General features: G+C 47.1%; 1 protein-coding gene across 1 annotated transcript in view; it reads right to left on the reverse strand.

Moving 5' to 3' along the window:
• Positions 1–607: 607 nt before the first annotated feature.
• The window catches only part of LOC125447402 (podocan-like), a 140689-nt gene continuing 123245 nt past the window's right edge, over positions 608–18051 (reverse strand). Inside the window, exons 6-11 of the mRNA XM_059639923.1 lie at positions 17684–17793; positions 13996–14152; positions 9209–9324; positions 6931–7588; positions 3293–3441; positions 608–2164 (exon numbers count right to left, since the gene is read on the reverse strand). Of these exons, the coding sequence (XP_059495906.1) occupies positions 1975–2164; positions 3293–3441; positions 6931–7588; positions 9209–9324; positions 13996–14152; positions 17684–17793 (1380 nt within the window). The 3' untranslated portion in view covers positions 608–1974. The remainder of the gene's footprint in view (positions 2165–3292; positions 3442–6930; positions 7589–9208; positions 9325–13995; positions 14153–17683; positions 17794–18051) is intronic.

Raw genomic sequence — 18051 nt, forward strand, 5'->3', positions numbered from 1 at the left:
TCAACAGTGTCAGAAAAAAGTACAACGTAGGAACAGGAGGAAGCCGTTTGTCGCTTTGAGCCAGCTCTGCTGTTCAGTACAATCATGACTGTTCATCCAAATCAGACCCCCATTCCCACTTTATGTCCATACCCTCTGATCCCTTAACCCTAAGAATACATCTAACTCCTTGGAAAGTATTCAACGGTTTGGCCCAAATGCTGGCAAATGGGACAAGATCAGTTTAGGATATCAGGTGGCACGGACATGTTGGACCCAAGGGTCTTTCTGTGCTGTATAATTCTATGACTTTCTGTGGTTGACAGTTCCACAGGCTCACTGCGCTCTGGGTGAAGACCTTTCTCCTCATCTCAGTCCTAAATAGCATGCCCTCTATAGTGAGAGTGTGACCTCTGGTCTGAAACCACTGATTCTCACAGTGTCTGGGCCATATTCCTGCCACAACTGATTAGCTAGTCAGTCAACTCATTGTGAAGGAGTGCAAGAGAGCAAATTGGCTCTGGGAATTCTCTGCATCATTCCAACGCTGTTGTTCAACAGACTAATTTTGTGTCTATAATGTAGTTAAGGGTGTCTAAGCAATGCTATAAGATGTTCCAGAGATGCTAAGCCTTTGGTCTATTGGAATCTGGACCATAGTGTACATGGAAATGATCAAAAAATCAGGTCACAAAGAATAGACAGCTAGCTATATACTTGTGGCAAGCATTTGTTTATATTAGATCCGTATCTTTATGTGTGTAGTGTAATTCAGCAAAAAAATCAAAAGTTTCTCTCTGATAGCCCAATAGAAATTGGTACCACACCCTTTGATCCTGTACCTGTGAAGGTTCAAACACATCAGCAAGAAGCCTGGGAAAAAGCCAAGGTGAAAGATTCTATGGAGGGTCAGGAAGACTTGAGAAGTAAAAGACCTGATTAAGAGTAAATACCCCTGGAAATTTGCCTCACCACCCCGTCCCCAATCATGTAGTTGTGTTTTCCTTCCTCTACTTGAAGTGCCTAGGAGTTGATTAGCTCAGTTGGCTGAATGGCTGGTTTGCGATGCAGAGTGATGTCAACAACATGGGTTCAATTCCATGCTGCTCTGACATTACCACAAAGGACTCTCCTCCTCTGCCTGAGGTTTGGTGACCTTCAGGTCAAACCACCCCGCAGTCATCTCTGGCGGAGAGAGGAGCCCTATGGGACCTTGGTAACTTTACCTTGCGTTGCCTGCCAGACAACACAATACCTATCATAGAATCCCCTACAGTGTGGAAGCAGGCCATTCAGCCCACCTAGTCCGCACCAATCCTCCAAACAGCATCCCTATCCCTGTAACCCTGCATTTCCCATGACTAACCCACCCAGCCTGCACATCCCTGGACAGTTTGGGAAACTTATCACGGCCAGTCCACCTGTACCTTTGGTCTGTGCGAAGAAACAAGAGCAGCCAAAGGAAATCCACACAGATACAGGGAGAACGTGTAAACTCCACACTGACAGTCGTCAGAGGGTGGAATCGAACACAGGTCCCTGGCACTGTGAGGCAGCAATGCTAACTACTGTATATGGGTGCCCTTTAATGTGAAGGACCATTTCCAAGATGTTGCACAGGGGCCAGTGAAAGCCATGACACTGGTATCTCAATATCAAGCATTTCAGCAGCTGTGGCCGAAGCTTGGGAATAAGATCCCTGTTCACCATCAATCTCAAGGGACTGCTCTGTGCTCATGACAGTAGCTAAAACATTTCTCCATCCAAATGCTTTGTTTCCACTGTAACTAGATCTGACTATTAGAGGAAGTATATGTTGATTTTAATGCAGAGATTCTCCAGCAGTTTCCATTGTTGCACAGTTGTAACTATTCCCCACATTGCTTGGTCACTGGATGGATTGTCTCTGGCTGGTTATCTATGTATAATCTCTGTGTTAAGCTGCTATTCAGTTAGCATTTTCTTTCGATACATTGAGGTTTTCTTGGCAGTGTCTTATCCCTGCCGGCCAGCTGTTCTTTGGCTTACTGCTGTGCTGGTGTTGCCTGCTGGTGTGAAGCTTGGCCTGGTGCTGTGTAGGAGGACGTTGATGTACTCTGGATTGCCAGTCAGGTCCAGAACCTGCAAATATTTCAGGCCCCTGAAGGATCCCTTCCCGACTCCCGCAGAGGTCAACCTGTTCGACCTGTGGGTTCAGATGAGGGTCAAGTTAGCAAAGGTTGAGTTGACAGAATGCTTGCAGTATGCTGGGAGGGTCGCTTCTGCACTCCTGCCATGGCATTTTGGGAATGCCCACTTTCAGGAATGGGGTACATGACCATTTTACGGGCTCTTAAAGCCAAATAATTGGGATTTAGACCTCATTGTTATAGACTGTCATGGCAAAGGGATTCTTGTGGTGCAGTTATAGTGTCCCAAACTTAGGTGGCTTCAAGTGAAAACCTGCTCTAGATGTGTGTAGTAACGTCTGTAAACAGTTTGATTAGAAAATGTCTAGACTCTGCCTTCCTCTAATGAAGCCTAGGGATTGCTGAGAGGTTAGATTTACGCATCTGCTAGGGCCACTGGTGACCAGGAGTCATGGTGGAGGACCTGACAGACTCTTGGCACACGAGTGTTGCAGTGGGGACTTCAATCTGGCTTTAGGCCGAACTAAACGCAGTGAAGGGGCCGAATGCATGCATCAGGCCTGGGGAAAGAAGGACTCTCGTTTACCTTTGCCCATAATGGCAGGTTGTTTCCATATTTAATCTTGGGGATGTGAACTTTGCCAGCAAAGCCAGTGTTTATTGCCCGTCCCTAATGGCCTTCAAGCAAGCCGAGCCACCTAAAACTGAACATCTCGCTTGACCATTCCTGTGGGCCTGGAGTCACATGTATGCCTGACCAGGTAAGGGCAGAAGATTAAAGGATATTAATCTGATTATTCAGTGGCCAATTTTAATGAGCCCTAACATGTTATTCCTGGTTTTATTAGTTAATTGAGTTTAAACTTCCCTGTTACCACAGTCAGATTTGAGCTCCTGACTCTACCGTTGGTCAAAGCCTGTGGATTACCAATTTAGCAACATTACAACTATGTGACCATCCTCTGGTGTACTTTGAGAGATAACACATTTGTCGGGCAGCTTTGAACAACAAATAAAAACAGGAACCACTGGAGAGCTACCACTCTGTCTCAACCTAAGTACAATCTACACCAACAGCTCCATTGAAAGCCATCTCCTCTGTGAACTGTGACACTGGAAGTACAACTGGCCTGTTGCAGGGATTTCTCTCACATGATTAGCCGATAAAGCAGGGGACCACTTACCTCAAGACTATCACTTTAATGTTTGGTGTCGAGATGAAGGAGTCAGAGTTGATTGTTGAAATGCGATTATTCTGCAGATATATGTACTCCAGGGACTCGGGGAGATCCGGAGGCACGTAGGACAAATCATTATATCCCAGATCCAACAACTAAAAGCATTAAGGAAAACAAAATCGCATGTTGTGTTAAATGTTCTGACCCGGTCAGTTGTTAAAGCAGCCTTTAAGATCCTGGGTCTTAGCTCAGTGCCTTGTCTTTGCTTTCAACATTACTTCCAATTACCTTCATTATCCTACTCCAACACACTCCCGGAAGGTCAGAATTGTGAAAGGTATCACCATCCCCAGCCTTCAATCTAAAGGCTTTTAAAACCAGGTTTAGCATCTATTATTTATTCATGCCCCCACTTCCTCTCAGTCTTCTCCATTTTGGTACAGCCCAGGGATCTAAGTGTTGACCTTTCCAACTCCAGCTTTCTAACTGGGAACCAAAGGTTGTACAGCAAAGTCCCTGTCCTGCTTCTGTAGCCTCTGTGTTTATGTGGCGTGTCCAGTTGAGTTTCTGATCAGTGGTGACCCCAGGATGTGGCTGGGGGGCACTCAGTAATGGCAACACTATTGACAAATAGGACTAGGGTAATTTAGGATGTGTGGTCAGCATTGACAAGTTGGGCCGAAGGGAATGTATCCATGCTATACATCTCTATGACTGACAAGGGGCGATAGTTAGATTGTGTCTTACTGGTGATGGGCATAGCCTGGCATTTGTGTGGTGCGAATGTCACTTGCCACTTGTCAGCCCAAGCCTGGATATTATCCAGATCTTGTTGCATGTGAAGATGGGCTACTTCAGTATCTGAGGAGTCATGAATGGTGCTGAACATTGTACAATCATTGGCGATCAACCCCACTTCTGACCTTATGATGGAGGGAAGGTCATTAACGAAGCAGCTGAAGATGGTTGCGCCTAGGACACTGCCCTGAGGAACTCCTGCAGAGCTGTCCTGGAGCTAAGATGACTGACCTCCCACAACCACAACCATCTTCCTATGTGTCAGGTATGACTCAAACCAACCTTCTCTATGATTCCCAATTATTCTTTGCTTGGGCTCCTAGATGCCACACTCAGTCGAATGCAGCCTTGATGTCAAGGGCTGTCACTCTCACCTCACCCTCTGGAATTCAGCTCGTTTGTCCATGTTTGAACCGAGGCTGTAATGAGGTCAGGAGCGGAGTGGCCCTGGCAGAACCTAAACTGGGTGTCACTGAGCAAGTTATTGCTGAGCAGGTGCTGCCTGATATCACTGTTAGTGACACCGTCCATCACGTTACTGATGATCGAGAGGACACTGATGGGGCGGTAATTGGCCGGGTTGGATTTGTCCTGCTTTTTGTGTGCAAGACATACCTGGGCAATTTTCCACATTGTTGGGCAGATGCCAGTCTGGTAACTGTACTGGAAGGGTTGGCCAGGGGAGCGGCAGGTTCTGGAGCACAAGTCCTCAGTACTATTGCCGGAATGTTGTCAGGGCCCATAGTCTTTGCAGTATCCAGTGTCTCCGACTGTTTCTTGATATCACGTGGAGTGAATTGAATTGGCTAAAGACTGGTATTTTTTAATGTTGGGGACCACTGGAGGAGGCCGAGATGGATCATCCACTCAGCACTTCTGGCTGAAGATTGCTGCAAAAGCCTTACCTTTTGCATTGATGTGCTGAGCTCTTCCATCATTGAGAGTGGGGATATATGTGGAGCTTCCTCCTCCAGATTCATCTGCTTGTAAGTGACTGCATTCCTAATATTCCCAGGCTCTCCAGTCATATATCATGTGAGTTTTTCTCCATGCTTTGTACTGCATGGCTTAAGGATTGTTAACATTCTCACACTGTCAGCCTGAGTTACTGCACTGTTTACATTCCGTACACCAGGGGATTGACTGGCACAGTCTCTGATGGCTGCTCACTTGGCCCCAGAACCTCAGGGAGCAGCATATACCTCTTGCCTCCGAGCTGAAGATTTCTTCTGCTCCTCCGCTTCTCCTACCAGGTCTGCTGCATAGTGTCATTTCGGGGTATTCTGTCATGTGGAGAGTTGCCACGATTTGGCTCAGGATTTGCTGTCCTCCGCAATCAGCAATATCTGCTTTCAGAGAAGCCATCTGGGTTACTGGCATTTTAGCTTTGCTGGGGCTAGCAGTGCTAAATTGGTGGTCCTGATCCCACGCTGATTGCCATGTTGCATGTGCCACTATTCATATCTTCTGAGCATGTGGACTCTTTAAGGACTCACAAGGTCTAATGTGTGCGAGGGTCCTGGTCTAACAAGAAGAGCCTTGTAGAGTAAACGAGGTGTCATTTATTGCAATGTTCCAATTGTTTGCAAGTTATAAGAATAGGCTCCAATGAGCCCAAAGACTGTGGGAAGGTCATAACAAGGTGTAGAGCTGGATGAACACAGCAGGCCAAGTAGCATCCGAGGAGCAGGAAGGCTGACGTTTCGGGCCTAGACCCTTCATCACACTTTACCTGCCTACCAAGCCCTGATGGTATTATGATGGAGAATCACAAACAGTGCTGCTGATTACCGGGGTCAGAGGTGGTGGTGGTCCTCACTTTAGACTGAATCGTTGATCCATCACCTTAAGCTCAGCAAGCGAGGAGGCGAGAGCTCAGCTCCAGGGATTCACATTCATGACAGAAAGCAAGAAATAGCTACGTTCATGTAGGAGCACCGAGCAACAAGAATATTAATAAAAAGTTATATTGGAAACAGAGAGGCAAAGGAATCCTTTCTCCCAGAGGGTAGTAACTGTCTGGAATTCTCCGCTCCAAAGAGCTGCAGAGGCTAGGGTTTCTGAAAACCTTTAAAGGGGAGATCAATAGCCTTAAACTCGCCAGTATTTCATTTACAATAATGATCCCAGAGATGAAGGACTTGTGGTGTGAGGAGCGGTTAAGAATTCTGATGGATGAGGCGAGGGGGTATCTCACTGAAACTCACAGAACACTCAGACGCCTGGATAGACTGAATGAGCGGAAAATGTTTCCACCAGTAGGTGAGACTAGGACCTGAGGGTGAAGGGGCGACCCTTTAGAACGGAGCTGGGGAGGAATTTCTTCAGCCAGAGGGGGGGTGACTGTGGAACCCATTCTCCAGAGGGCTGTGGGGAACAAGTCATTGAGTGTATTTAAGACAGAGATAGATAGGTTCCTGATTAGTGAGAGGTTCAAGGATTATGAGGAGAAGGCAGGAGAATGGGGTTGAGAAGCACATCAGCCAACATCGAATGGGCTGAATGGCCTGGCTCTGCTTCCATGCCTTATGGTCTATTTCAAAAATCTGAGGAGCTGGCACAAGACAGGATTTGAGCGCTGGGACAGGTCGGCTTGGATCTTGAAGAATGGCAGGGCAGGCTGGAAGGCCTGAAATGGGACCTACTCCCGAGCCTATTTCTTATGTTTTCAAATGGGTTGATTTGGCCATTATCTTTGTGAGAGTAGTGTGCATTTCCTACACCACACCAGCTGCGCCTGCTATTGGCTGTACTAAGTACTTTGGGACCTATTCAAGGTTGCAGAATTTCCATATTTTCATTTGTTTTTCCTGCCCGACCCCCCCCCCCCCCTCCCCCCAACCCACCTTAAGGTTGGGGACGTTCCTCCAGGCCCCTGGAGCGATCTTGGCGATGGTCAGCAGGTTATGATGAAGGTACAGCTCCTTCAGAGAGTGCATGTCGAGCAGAATGTCGGCAGAGAGTTGGCCGATCTGATTGTTCTGGGCCCTCAGAGCGTGCAGGCTGGGTGGGAGGCCGCTGGGGAGCACGCTCAGCATGTTGGAGGCCAGATCGAGCCTTTCCAGCCGGCGAAGTTTTCTGAATGCCAGCCTGTGGACGCGTGCGCTGCGCAGCTTGTTGTGGCTCAGGTTGAGATCGGTCAGGTAGGAGGCAGACGCAAAGTCCTTGGCGCCAATCTTCTCGATGGCGTCGTGGAGCAGCATGAGCGAGCTGATGCGCCGGGGCAGGCTAGCTGGGATTTTACCCAGCGGGTTGTTAAAGATGTGAAGGGTGTGCAGCTTTCGGAGCTTGCTGAAGGCTTCCCTGTGTACCCTGCCGGCCATGATCCTGTTGTTCTGCAACAGCAGGTACTCCAGGTTCCTGATCCTGCTCAGACTGTGCCTGGAGATCGAGGCGATCCGGTTTCTTCCCAGCTGTAGCACGACGATGTTTGCGGGCAGCCCTTCTGGCACCTTGGTCAGGTTGTTGCTGGATAAATCCAGATATTGCAATCCCTTCATTTTACTGCCAAGTAGGAAAGATAATGGAATCCTTACTCAAAGATGTGACAGCAAACCATCCAAAAACTGAAAATATAATGGAATCTGGTCAGATTGGGGAGGGCAGGTTTTTATTTTTAAAGAATTTAAGGGGCAAGTTCACATTTGGGCCAAACTAATTGTTTGAAGAAAGTAACAATAAGAGTAGATCAGGAGGATATAGTAGATGGAGTATATTTTCCCAACTACAATTAGGAAACCCCACCCCCCAGTGGTGTTATAGGTCAACCCATTTTAAGTCACTATGGTCCCAGAGCACCATAGGGCTACCGTGTTATTAGAGGCAGAGAGAGATGACTGTTGGTGTTTTTAACCTGGGTTACCGCATCTCAATCATCATATGGACTTCAGCGGTCCAACAAGGCAGCTCACCACCTTCTCAAGGGGCACAGCAGCATAGGCAATAAATGCTGACCCAATCAGCGACACCCACATCCCATGAATGAACCAAAATAAATTAGTCGGGTACTGAATGGTGGACCTGTGAGCGAGGATGAAATGTACGCCGTTAGGACTATCCAGGGCGAATAGCTAGTAACAAAACAGAGAGAGTGGGTCATGTTAATCATCATTATTTAGGCTGGCATGGTGGCATTCCATTTCGTTTTGGTGAGGGAACCGGTTCAACCTTTTATTTATTTTAGACCCAAGATCAAAAATGCCCTTTAATAAAATGTGCAGTTGGCATCAAATTGTGGTGGCATTTGGGGTGTGCAACAGTTGATACAGGAAGGGATTGTGCACAAAATACTGGAAATCACTAGCCAGCTTGCCACTGCACAAATGGCACCTTGATGTTGACATTTATCAAGGTTAGGTGTAAAAGTTGGTAGGAGGAATAAATGAATCAGAGAGCCTCTTATTGATCAGAGGCTAAATAGGGCAAAGCAACAGAGCAGATACTGAAGCACAAATCTCCACAAGGAGCATCTCATGTTGATAAACCCATGAAAAAAAACACAACACTGGAGTTCATTTCTAGAGGACTTAAGTAGAAAGGCAGAGTTTTTATGCCGTAGAGAGAAATACAAAGCAAAAGCTGGTTGGACCGCAGCAGGTGAACTGTGTACAGTTCAGCACTGTGTACTCCCTGGAGGCATTGGATAGCTTGCAGTAAAGGATCGACTGGAACTATAATTAATAATTTAGGGTCTTGCTTTAAATTTGAGTCAGAGAGACAGTGCCTCAGGCAGTTCAGCACTTCCTCTGTGATGTACTGAAGTGTCAGTTTGTTTTATGTTTTCAAATCTCTGGGGAAGAAATGAACTCGTAGCCTTTGACTCAGAGATAGTGAAGCTGTTGAATGAAAGTCAGTGATAACAAAGTGTGGAGCTGGATGAACACAGCAGGCCAAGCAGCATCTTAGGAGCACCTGCAGTTCCCATTATCTCTGATTGAAAGTCAGTATTTGCTTCTCTGCTCCCTACTCTTTATACCTACATGAGAGCATTAGAAACCGAAGTAGGCATAGAACATTGGGCTCCTCAAACCTCTTTGCTCTTCAATGAGATCATTGGCAATTTGCTTTCACTCCTTTCTCACCTTAACTCCAAATCCGTGATTATCGTAGAGCCAGTTTGCTCACCTGAAGGTTTGAGAATGAATACCTGCATTGGACAGCCTGTTGCATTGCAGGTGCAGCTCTCGGAGATGCTTTAAATGACTGAAGGCATCTTTGGGAATCTTCGAGATTCTGTTGTTCTGTTGTTGGAGAAAGACACAGGCACAAATTTTTAAAAAAACTTATTCCAACTATTTGGAGCCTGCCTCTTATCAAATGTAGAACATTGGCAGCACCGGACCACATTGATCTCCTCTTGCCTTCTACTGTTTCGTGCTGGGCGTTGGATAGTGCTGTAGAACAGAGAAATCTAGCGATTCAGGTACATAATTCTTTGAAGTTTGTGGAGAGGGTGGTTCAGAAGGCATTCGGCACACTTGCCCTCATTACTCAGACCTTTGGGTATAGGAGTTGGGATGTTATGTTGAGGTTGTATGTGTTATGTGAGATGAGGCCTCTTCTGGAGCACAGTGCCCAGTTCTGGTCAGCCTGTTATAGGAAGGATATTATTGAGTTGGAGAGAGTTCAGTAAAGGTTGACGAGGATGTTACCAGGAATGCAATGTGTGAGTTATAAGGTAAGTCAGGATAGGCTGGGACTTTTTCCACTGGAGCTTAGAAGGTTGAGGAGTGACCTTGTGGAGGTTTAGAAAATTAGGAAGGGTATAGATAAGGTGAGTGGCAGGTGTCTTTCCCCTAGGGTGGGGAGTTTCCAGAATAGGGTGTATGTTCTTAAGGTTAGAGGAGAAAGATTTAAATAGACATGAGGGGCAAGTTTTTTACACAGAGAGGAACTCGTGTGTGGAATGAACTTCCAGAGTGGGTACAGTTACAACATTTAAAGTACATGAACAAAAACTGTTTGGAGGGATATGGGCCAGGAGCAGGCAGGTGGGACTAGTTTAGCTTGGGATTATGGTCAGCACGGACTGGTTGGGCCGAAGGGTCTGTTTCCGTGCTGAATGACTCTATGACCCGATGGCCATCAGCTTGGACCCTGGCCCTCACTTAGATTTCTGAGAGAATGCATTTGTTCACTTTGTATACAACAGACTGGAGGAGCTGGGTCTGTCTTTAGGAGGGCAAAAAGGGGACATGAAATGCCTTTGGCAAATAGGGTTAAGGAGAATCCAAAAGGATTCTACAAATACATTAAGGACAAAAGGGTCGCCAGGGAGAGAAAAAGGCCCCTTAAAGATCAGCAAGACCACCCATGTGTGGAACCGCAGGGGATGGGGACGATACTAAGTGAATAATTTGCTTCAGCTTTTACTCTGGAGAAGGATATGGAAGATGTAGAACGCGGGGAAATGAATAGCATCATCTTGAAAAACGTCCATATTACAGAGGAGGAGGTGCTAAACACCTTAAAATGCCTAAAAGTGGATAAATCCCCGGGACCTGATCAGGTGAACCCTAGAACTCTGTGGGAAGTGAGGGGAGTGATTGCGGGACCCCTGGCTGAGATATTTGTATCATCGATAGGCACGGGTGAGGTACCAGAAGGCTGGCTAACGTGGTGTAGACCAGTGAGTGTGACATCGGTGATGGGAAAGTTGTTGGAGGGAATCCTGACGGACAGGATTTACATGTAGTTGGAAAGGCAAGGACTGAGTAGGGGCAGTCAACACGGCTTTGTGCGTGGGAAATCGTGTCTCACTACATTGATTGAGTTTTTTGAAGAAGTAACAAAGAGGATTGATGAGGACAGAGCAGTGGATGTGATCCATATGGACTTCAGTGAGGCATTGGACAAGATTCCTTATGGTAGACTGGTCAGCAAGGTTACATAACATGGAATACAGGGAGAACTAACCATTTGGATACTGAATTGATTGGAAGGCAAAGGGTGGAAGTGGAGGGTTGATTTTCAGACTTGAGGCCTGTGACCAACCGTTTGCCACAAAGATCGGTGCTGGGTGCACTGCTTTTCATCATTTATATAAATGATTTGGATGTGAACATAGCAGGTAATGTTTAGTAGGTTTGCAGATGACACTAAAATTGGAGGTGTATTGGACAGCGAAGGTTACCTCAGAGTACAATGGGACCTTGATCAGATGGGCCAATGGGCCGAGGAGTGGCAGATAGAGTTTAATTTAGATAAGTATGAGGTGTTCCATTTTGGAAAGGCAACTCAGAGCAGGGCTTATACACTTAATGGTAAGGTCCTGGCGAGTGCTGCTGAATAAAGAGAGCTTGCAGTGCAAGTTCATAGCTCCTTGGAAGTGGAGTCGCTGTTCGATAGGATAGTGAAAATAGTGTTTGGTATGTTTGCCTTTATTGGTCAGTACATTGAGCATAGGATTTGAGAGGTCGGTGTACAGAACATTGGTTAGGCTGCATTTGGAATACTGATTGCAATTTCAGTCTCCCTGCTACAGGAAGGATGTCGTGAAACTTGAAAAAGGTCAGAGAAGATTTATGAGGATGTTGCTGGGGTTGGAGGGTTTGTGCTATAGGGAGAGGCTGAATGGGCTGAGGCTATTTTCCCTGGAGGCTGAGGGGTGACCTTATAGAGGTTTATAAAATCATGTGGGGCATAGAGTCAAGGCGTTTTCCCCAGGGTGGGGGAGTCCAAAACTAAAGGTGTATAGGTTTAAGGTGAGAGGGGAAAGATTTAAAAGGGACCTAAGGGGTAGCTTTTTCACACAGAGGGTGGTGTGGGTACGGAAGGAGCTGCCAGAGGAAGTGGTGGAGGCTGGTACAGTTACAGCATTTAAAAGGCATCTGGATGGGTTTATGGATAGGAACGGTTTAGAGGGATATGGGCCAAAAGCTTGTAAATGGGACTAGATTAATTTAGGATATCTGGTCAGCATAGACAAGTTGGACCTAACGGTCTGTTTCCATGCTGTACACCTCTCTGACTCTATGACTGTACTGCACATGCCTGCTATACTGTACACACCTATAATACTGTACACACCCATCCCACTGTGCTTGCCTATTACATTGTACACAGCTGTGGCACTGTGCATGCCTGTGGCACTGTACACATCTGTTACACTGTGCACATCTGTTACACTGTGCACATCTGTTACACTGTGCATGCCTGTTGCACTGGACACGCCTGTTGCACTGGACACGCCTGTTGCACTGGACACGCCTGTTGCACTGGACACGCCTGTTGCACTGGACACACCTGTTGCACTGGGCACACCTGTTGCACTGCGCACACCTGTTGCACTGGACACACCTGTTGCACTGGGCACACCTGTTGCACTGCGCACACCTGTTGCACTGCCAGGCACCATATACTCCTGTTACACTGGATACACCTGTTACACTGTGCATGCCTGTGGCACTGTACACATCTGTTACACTGTGCATGCCTGTGGCACTGTGCATGCCTGTTACACTGTGCATGCCTGTTGCACTGTACACATCTGTTACACTGTGCATGCCTGTGGCACTGTGCATGCCTGTTACACTGTGCATGCCTGTGGCACTGTACACATCTGTTACACTGTGCATGCCTGTTGCACTGGACACGCCTGTTGCACTGGACACGCCTGTTGCACTGGACACGCCTGTTGCACTGCGCACGCCTGTTACACTGCGCACGCCTGTTACACTGTACACACCTGTTGCACTGCCAGGCACCATATACTCCTGTTACACTGGATACACCTGTTACACTGTGCATGCCTGTGGCACTGTACACATGTATTGCACGGTGCATGCCTGTGGCACTGTGCACGCTTGTTACACTTTACACACCTGTTACACTACGCATGCCTGTTGCACTGTACACGCCTGTTGCACTGTACACGCCTGTTACACTATACACGCCTGTTACACTGTGCATGCCTGTTGCACTATATACTCCTGTTGCACTGTGCATGCCTGTTGCACTATATACTCCTGTTGCCCTGTGCATGCCTGTTGCACTGCGCACGCCTGTAACACTGCATGCCTGTTACATTGTGCATGCCTGTTACACTATACACACCGGTTACACTGTGCATGCCTGTTGCACTATATACTCCTGTTGCCCTGTGCATGCCTGTTGCACTGCGCACGCCTGTAACACTGCATACCTGTTACATTGTGCATGCCTGTTACACTATACACACCGGTTACACTGTGCATGCCTGTTACACTGTGCATGCCTGTTACATTCTACACACCTGTTACACCGTGTAACAGGCATGCACAGTGTAACCGGTGTGTAGAATGTAACAGGCATGCACAGTGTAACAGGTGTGCTCAGTGCAACAGGCGTGCGCAGTGTAACAGGTGTGTCCAGTGCAACAGGCATGCACAGTGTAACAGGAGTATGTAGTGCCTGGCAGTGCAACAGGTGTGTACAGTGCAACAGGTGTGTACAGTGTAACAGGCATGCGCAGTGCAACATTCTACATTCTACACACCTGTTACACTGTGTATGTCTGCTACTCTGCACGCACCTGTTACACTGTGCATGCCTGTTGCACTGTACACGCATGTTGCACTGCGCATACCTGTTACACTGTACACACCTGTTGCACTGCCAGGCACTATATACTCCTGTTACACTGTGCATGCCTGTTGCACTGGACACACCTGCTGCACTGTCCACGCCTGCTGCACTGTCCACACCTGTTGCACTGTGTGTGCCTTTTGCACTATATACTCCTGTTGCACTGTCCACGCCTATTGCACTGCCAGGCACTATATACTCCTGTTACGCAGTCCACACCTGCTGCACTGTCCACACCTGTTGCATTGTGCGTGCCTTTAGCACTATATACTCCTGTTGCACTGTCCACGCCTGTTACACTGCGCGTGCCTGTTGCACTGTACAGTGAATGACAGCCTGGCACTTACCTGTAAATGCAGCTGGGTGAGCTGAGGTGGCAGACTCTCAGGAACATGGGTCAGGTTATTGTTGGATAGGATTAAAATATTGACCATGTCCGAGCCACTAAACATGGCCTTAGGGAGGCCTGCGTTGGTCAGATTATTGTTGTGGAGATACACAGACCTGTGGGAAAATAGTCACCATCAGCTAGGATGAAAAGCAGTGGGAATGTTCATCTGGAGGGAAGCATTAAGACCATAGAAACAGGAGCAGGAGTAGGTCATTCGGCCCTTCAAGCCTGCTCCGCCACTCAATAGGATCCATCATTCCTCAAGTCAACTCTCCTGCCCTTTCCCTGTGACCCTTCATCGAGAATGTATCTATCTGAGCTTTAAATATACAGAAGGACGCTGCTCCCCACAGCTGTCTGGTAGCAAGGACTCACAACCCTCTGAGAGAAAAAATTCCTCCTCACCTCTGTCTTAAATTGATGCCCCTTTATTCTGAGACTGTGCCCTCTGGTCCTAGACTCTCCTATGAGGGGAAACACCCTCTCAGCACTTAGAGACAAGTCCCTTAAGAATCTGAGATGTTTCAAGGAGATCACCTCTCATTAATAGACTCAAGTCTTGAATTGACTTGACTGCATAACCCTTTTGACTTGGCTGGAGGTGTGCTGAGCGTTTCAGCAGTTTAATGTTTCATCAGTTCTTTTCCACTTCACACCAGCTCAGCTCTGCTCAAAGCAGCACCCGCCCAATGCTCGACAACCCCAATCTCCCACTGTTCCTGAAATCCTGGTTCACACTTTCACCTCCTGGCCTGATTTTCCCCAACAATTTCTCTCCATTTGCTTCTCAAGTTCCATCTCACAGAGTGCAAAACACGGAATGCGAAGCAATGCTGTAGACTCCTTCCCCCACTGTTGCCCACCCACAGCCTCGTTAACAAAGCTCACCAAGCCTCTTGCGAGCCGTCATCGCCAACTCCGTCCTGGCTCTTTGGAAATCCTCCACTGCCGTATTGGGAACAAAACGGTAACTCTTTACTCCAGACTCCCTACCAAACCTGTGTCCCGCTACCTTTCTCTCTCTCTCTCTCTCTCTCTGTCCATCAGCGTAAGCCTCTCCAAACCCAACGCTTCACCTTTATGTGCACCCCCTCTGCTAACTCTTCACCATGGTCTGCTCAAGGTCAACTCCACCTGCACATCTGGGGCCCAGCTGTGGGATGCATTCACAAGGTGAAAGCCCTGGGCCGGGGTCGTATATTTATTTGCTAAAGCTGCTGTCTTTGTTCCTTTTTCAGCCACCTCCTGATGTACTTCACAGCTCACATATATCACAGAGAGTCAGGTGTTTGTTGAGTCAGATATCTGGAAGTTTATTAACTGCTCCAATTATTTACTTGACTGCAATATCAGGCAACTTTACACACGCAGTCTGTGCTCATGATGTTGCTGTACATTTCATACACTTCACCACCCAAAGACACCACAAGCTGACTACATTACAAGTGAGAGTGATTGAAGACGAGGCAGATACTTTTATACAGGAACATCGTGTGTTATGATGTCATGTCACTATCTTAAAGATACTGTGCCTGTGTGGCCTGCAGTCTAGGCCACAATGCAACAAATTCAGCATGCAATGGTAGTTTGTCTGATGTTTGCAGATCCTTTACCCGTATACTACATTATGTATAGTTTGGAGGTACATCACACCCAAAATCCAGGATTGTTACAGACTGTGGATTGACTGAGGAGCATACTCACAGAACCACAGGACCCAACACTAACAGGTGTGACTATTAAAATGATTAAAAATGGTACTAATTACTTACTAAAATTATTAATAACAATTCTTATTTGCAACCAATTAAGAAGAGAGACGGGTTTTATTGCAAGGGTATTGGAGTATAGGAATAAAGAGGTCTTGCTACAGGTGGCCTGGGTTTTAATGAAACTACTTTTGGAATAATGTGTGTAGTGTTGCTTTCCATATTTCAGCGAAATGCTGGGATTGGAATGGTATGGTGAGGGTTCATTAGGTTAGTCCCTGTGTTATCCTATGATGAGAGACTGTGTAAAATGTGCCTGTTCTCTCTGGTGGTTAGATGTTTATCGAGATGATCTCACTGAAACACTCGAGATTCAGGCCAGAAGACACAGGAGTGGAAGCAGGCCATTTGGCCCACTGAGTCCACTCCACCATGCAACATGGTCACAGCTGCTCTGTTAATCCTCCACTCCATTTTCCTGACTTACCCCATAACCCTTGATTGTGTTAATGTTGAACAGTTTTAATAATGCTGAGAGATTGCTCCCATTGGTCTGCGAATCTAAGATTCAGGGTAAATGAGCTCATCGATTGGGACTGATGTAGATTTAGAATGTACGACACAGACCCAAGGCAGGACTGTGGAATCAGATCCATATCCACCACGATGAAGCCACATGATGTAACTAGCATTGAGTACTTGTGCTCCTGTATCAATATCACAACTGAAACAAAATCCCTTCGCCCGCGATGGTGTCAGACCAGTTGAAAGGGAGAGTTTAACCCTTTATTTCATTTTAAACCAAACAGAATTGAGTTTCATTTTGAAAAGAAAATGGCATTCAATTGCAAGAACAAAGGTGTTATACCATTTTTACGCATAGCAAGTTTCCAATCTAAAGGTTACACATTTACTCACCTGTGTCTCTAGCCAATCATGATTGCATAGTTCACATTCCAAGTTAGAACATGTGACTGTATTACCCAATCAGGGTCTAGGCCTGAAACGTCAGCTTTCCGGCTCCTCTGATGCTGCTTGGCCTGCTGTGTTCATCCAGCTCTACACCTTGTTATCTCTACTACATATGGTGATATTATTCCAATTACATATTGTTAAATGTTTACAGCTCCGAGCAGCTAGTATGTCCTGGAATTTTTGGTGCATATTTTATAGCTACATGAACCTATGCTGTCTATTTTCAACCCTTTCAGTCCCTCCTATTGCCTATACTGTCAACCTCACACACAGAACATGTAGAGGTGTATAAGTGTCCTTTCTGTCTAACCATGAGAGATTAGACTCACAGACACCTTAGGTGGTGACCACCAACGTCAGGCAAAGAGACCATAAGTAGAAGCAAGAGAAGGCAGTTCGACCCTTCAAACCTGCTCCACCATTCACTAGGATCATGGCTAATCACTGTTATGTTTGGTGTGTTGGTATGGCAGCACGGTGGCTCAGGGGTTAGCACTGCTGCCTCACAGCACTAGGGACCCAGGTTCAATTCCACCCTCCGGTGAATATCTGTGTAGAGTTTGCACGTTCTCCCTGCGTTTGCCTGAGTTTCTTCCCACAGTCCAAAAACATGTAGGTTAAGGTGGACTGGTTGCATTAAATTGCCCTGTAGTATCCAGGGATGTGTGGACTAAGTGGTCACAATGGGCTGAATAGCCTCTTGCTGCACCGTTTGTGTAGGGTTTCTGTTTAAACAGGGATTCCAAAGGTCGACTTATACACTGAGCCCTGTGCCCAGTTCTTCAGGGACCCCCCCTCTGCCTTGGGCCTGCCCAGAAGATAGTTCCAGCCGCGGCCCTGCCAGAGAAACAAAAAACACAAGTCGCTGGAGAAGCTCAGCAGGTCTGGCAGCATCTGTGAAGGAGAAAACAGAGTTAACATTTCAGGTCCTCAGAACTGATGGCAGCTGGGAAAGGTTACCTGAGTTTAGGCTTGCGGCCGAAGGTGAGGGTGAAGACCTCTGTCAGCTGGTTACCAGCAAAGTCGACAATGCTCAGGGTATCAGGGAGCCGCCTGGGCGTGACGGTCAGCTGGATCACAACATCAGGAAGGTGACAATGAAACCAGAGTTAGTATCAGCACACAGTAAGAGTGAGCACGCCACTCCAGCCTGCCCGAGCCCATCCAGTTACCCTCCTGTTTCAGTGTAACAGCCACTTCTCCCATCGCTCAGTCAGAGAGCCGTCCAGCGCGGAAACAGACCCTTTGGCCCCACCCGTGCTATGTCCAAAGGCAGCTCAGGGCTGACCACATTGCCTTGGGCCTGGAGTCACGTATAGGCCAGATCA

Source organism: Stegostoma tigrinum, chromosome 35, assembly GCF_030684315.1.
Source record: "Stegostoma tigrinum isolate sSteTig4 chromosome 35, sSteTig4.hap1, whole genome shotgun sequence".
Taxonomy (NCBI): Eukaryota; Metazoa; Chordata; class Chondrichthyes; order Orectolobiformes; family Stegostomatidae; genus Stegostoma; species Stegostoma tigrinum.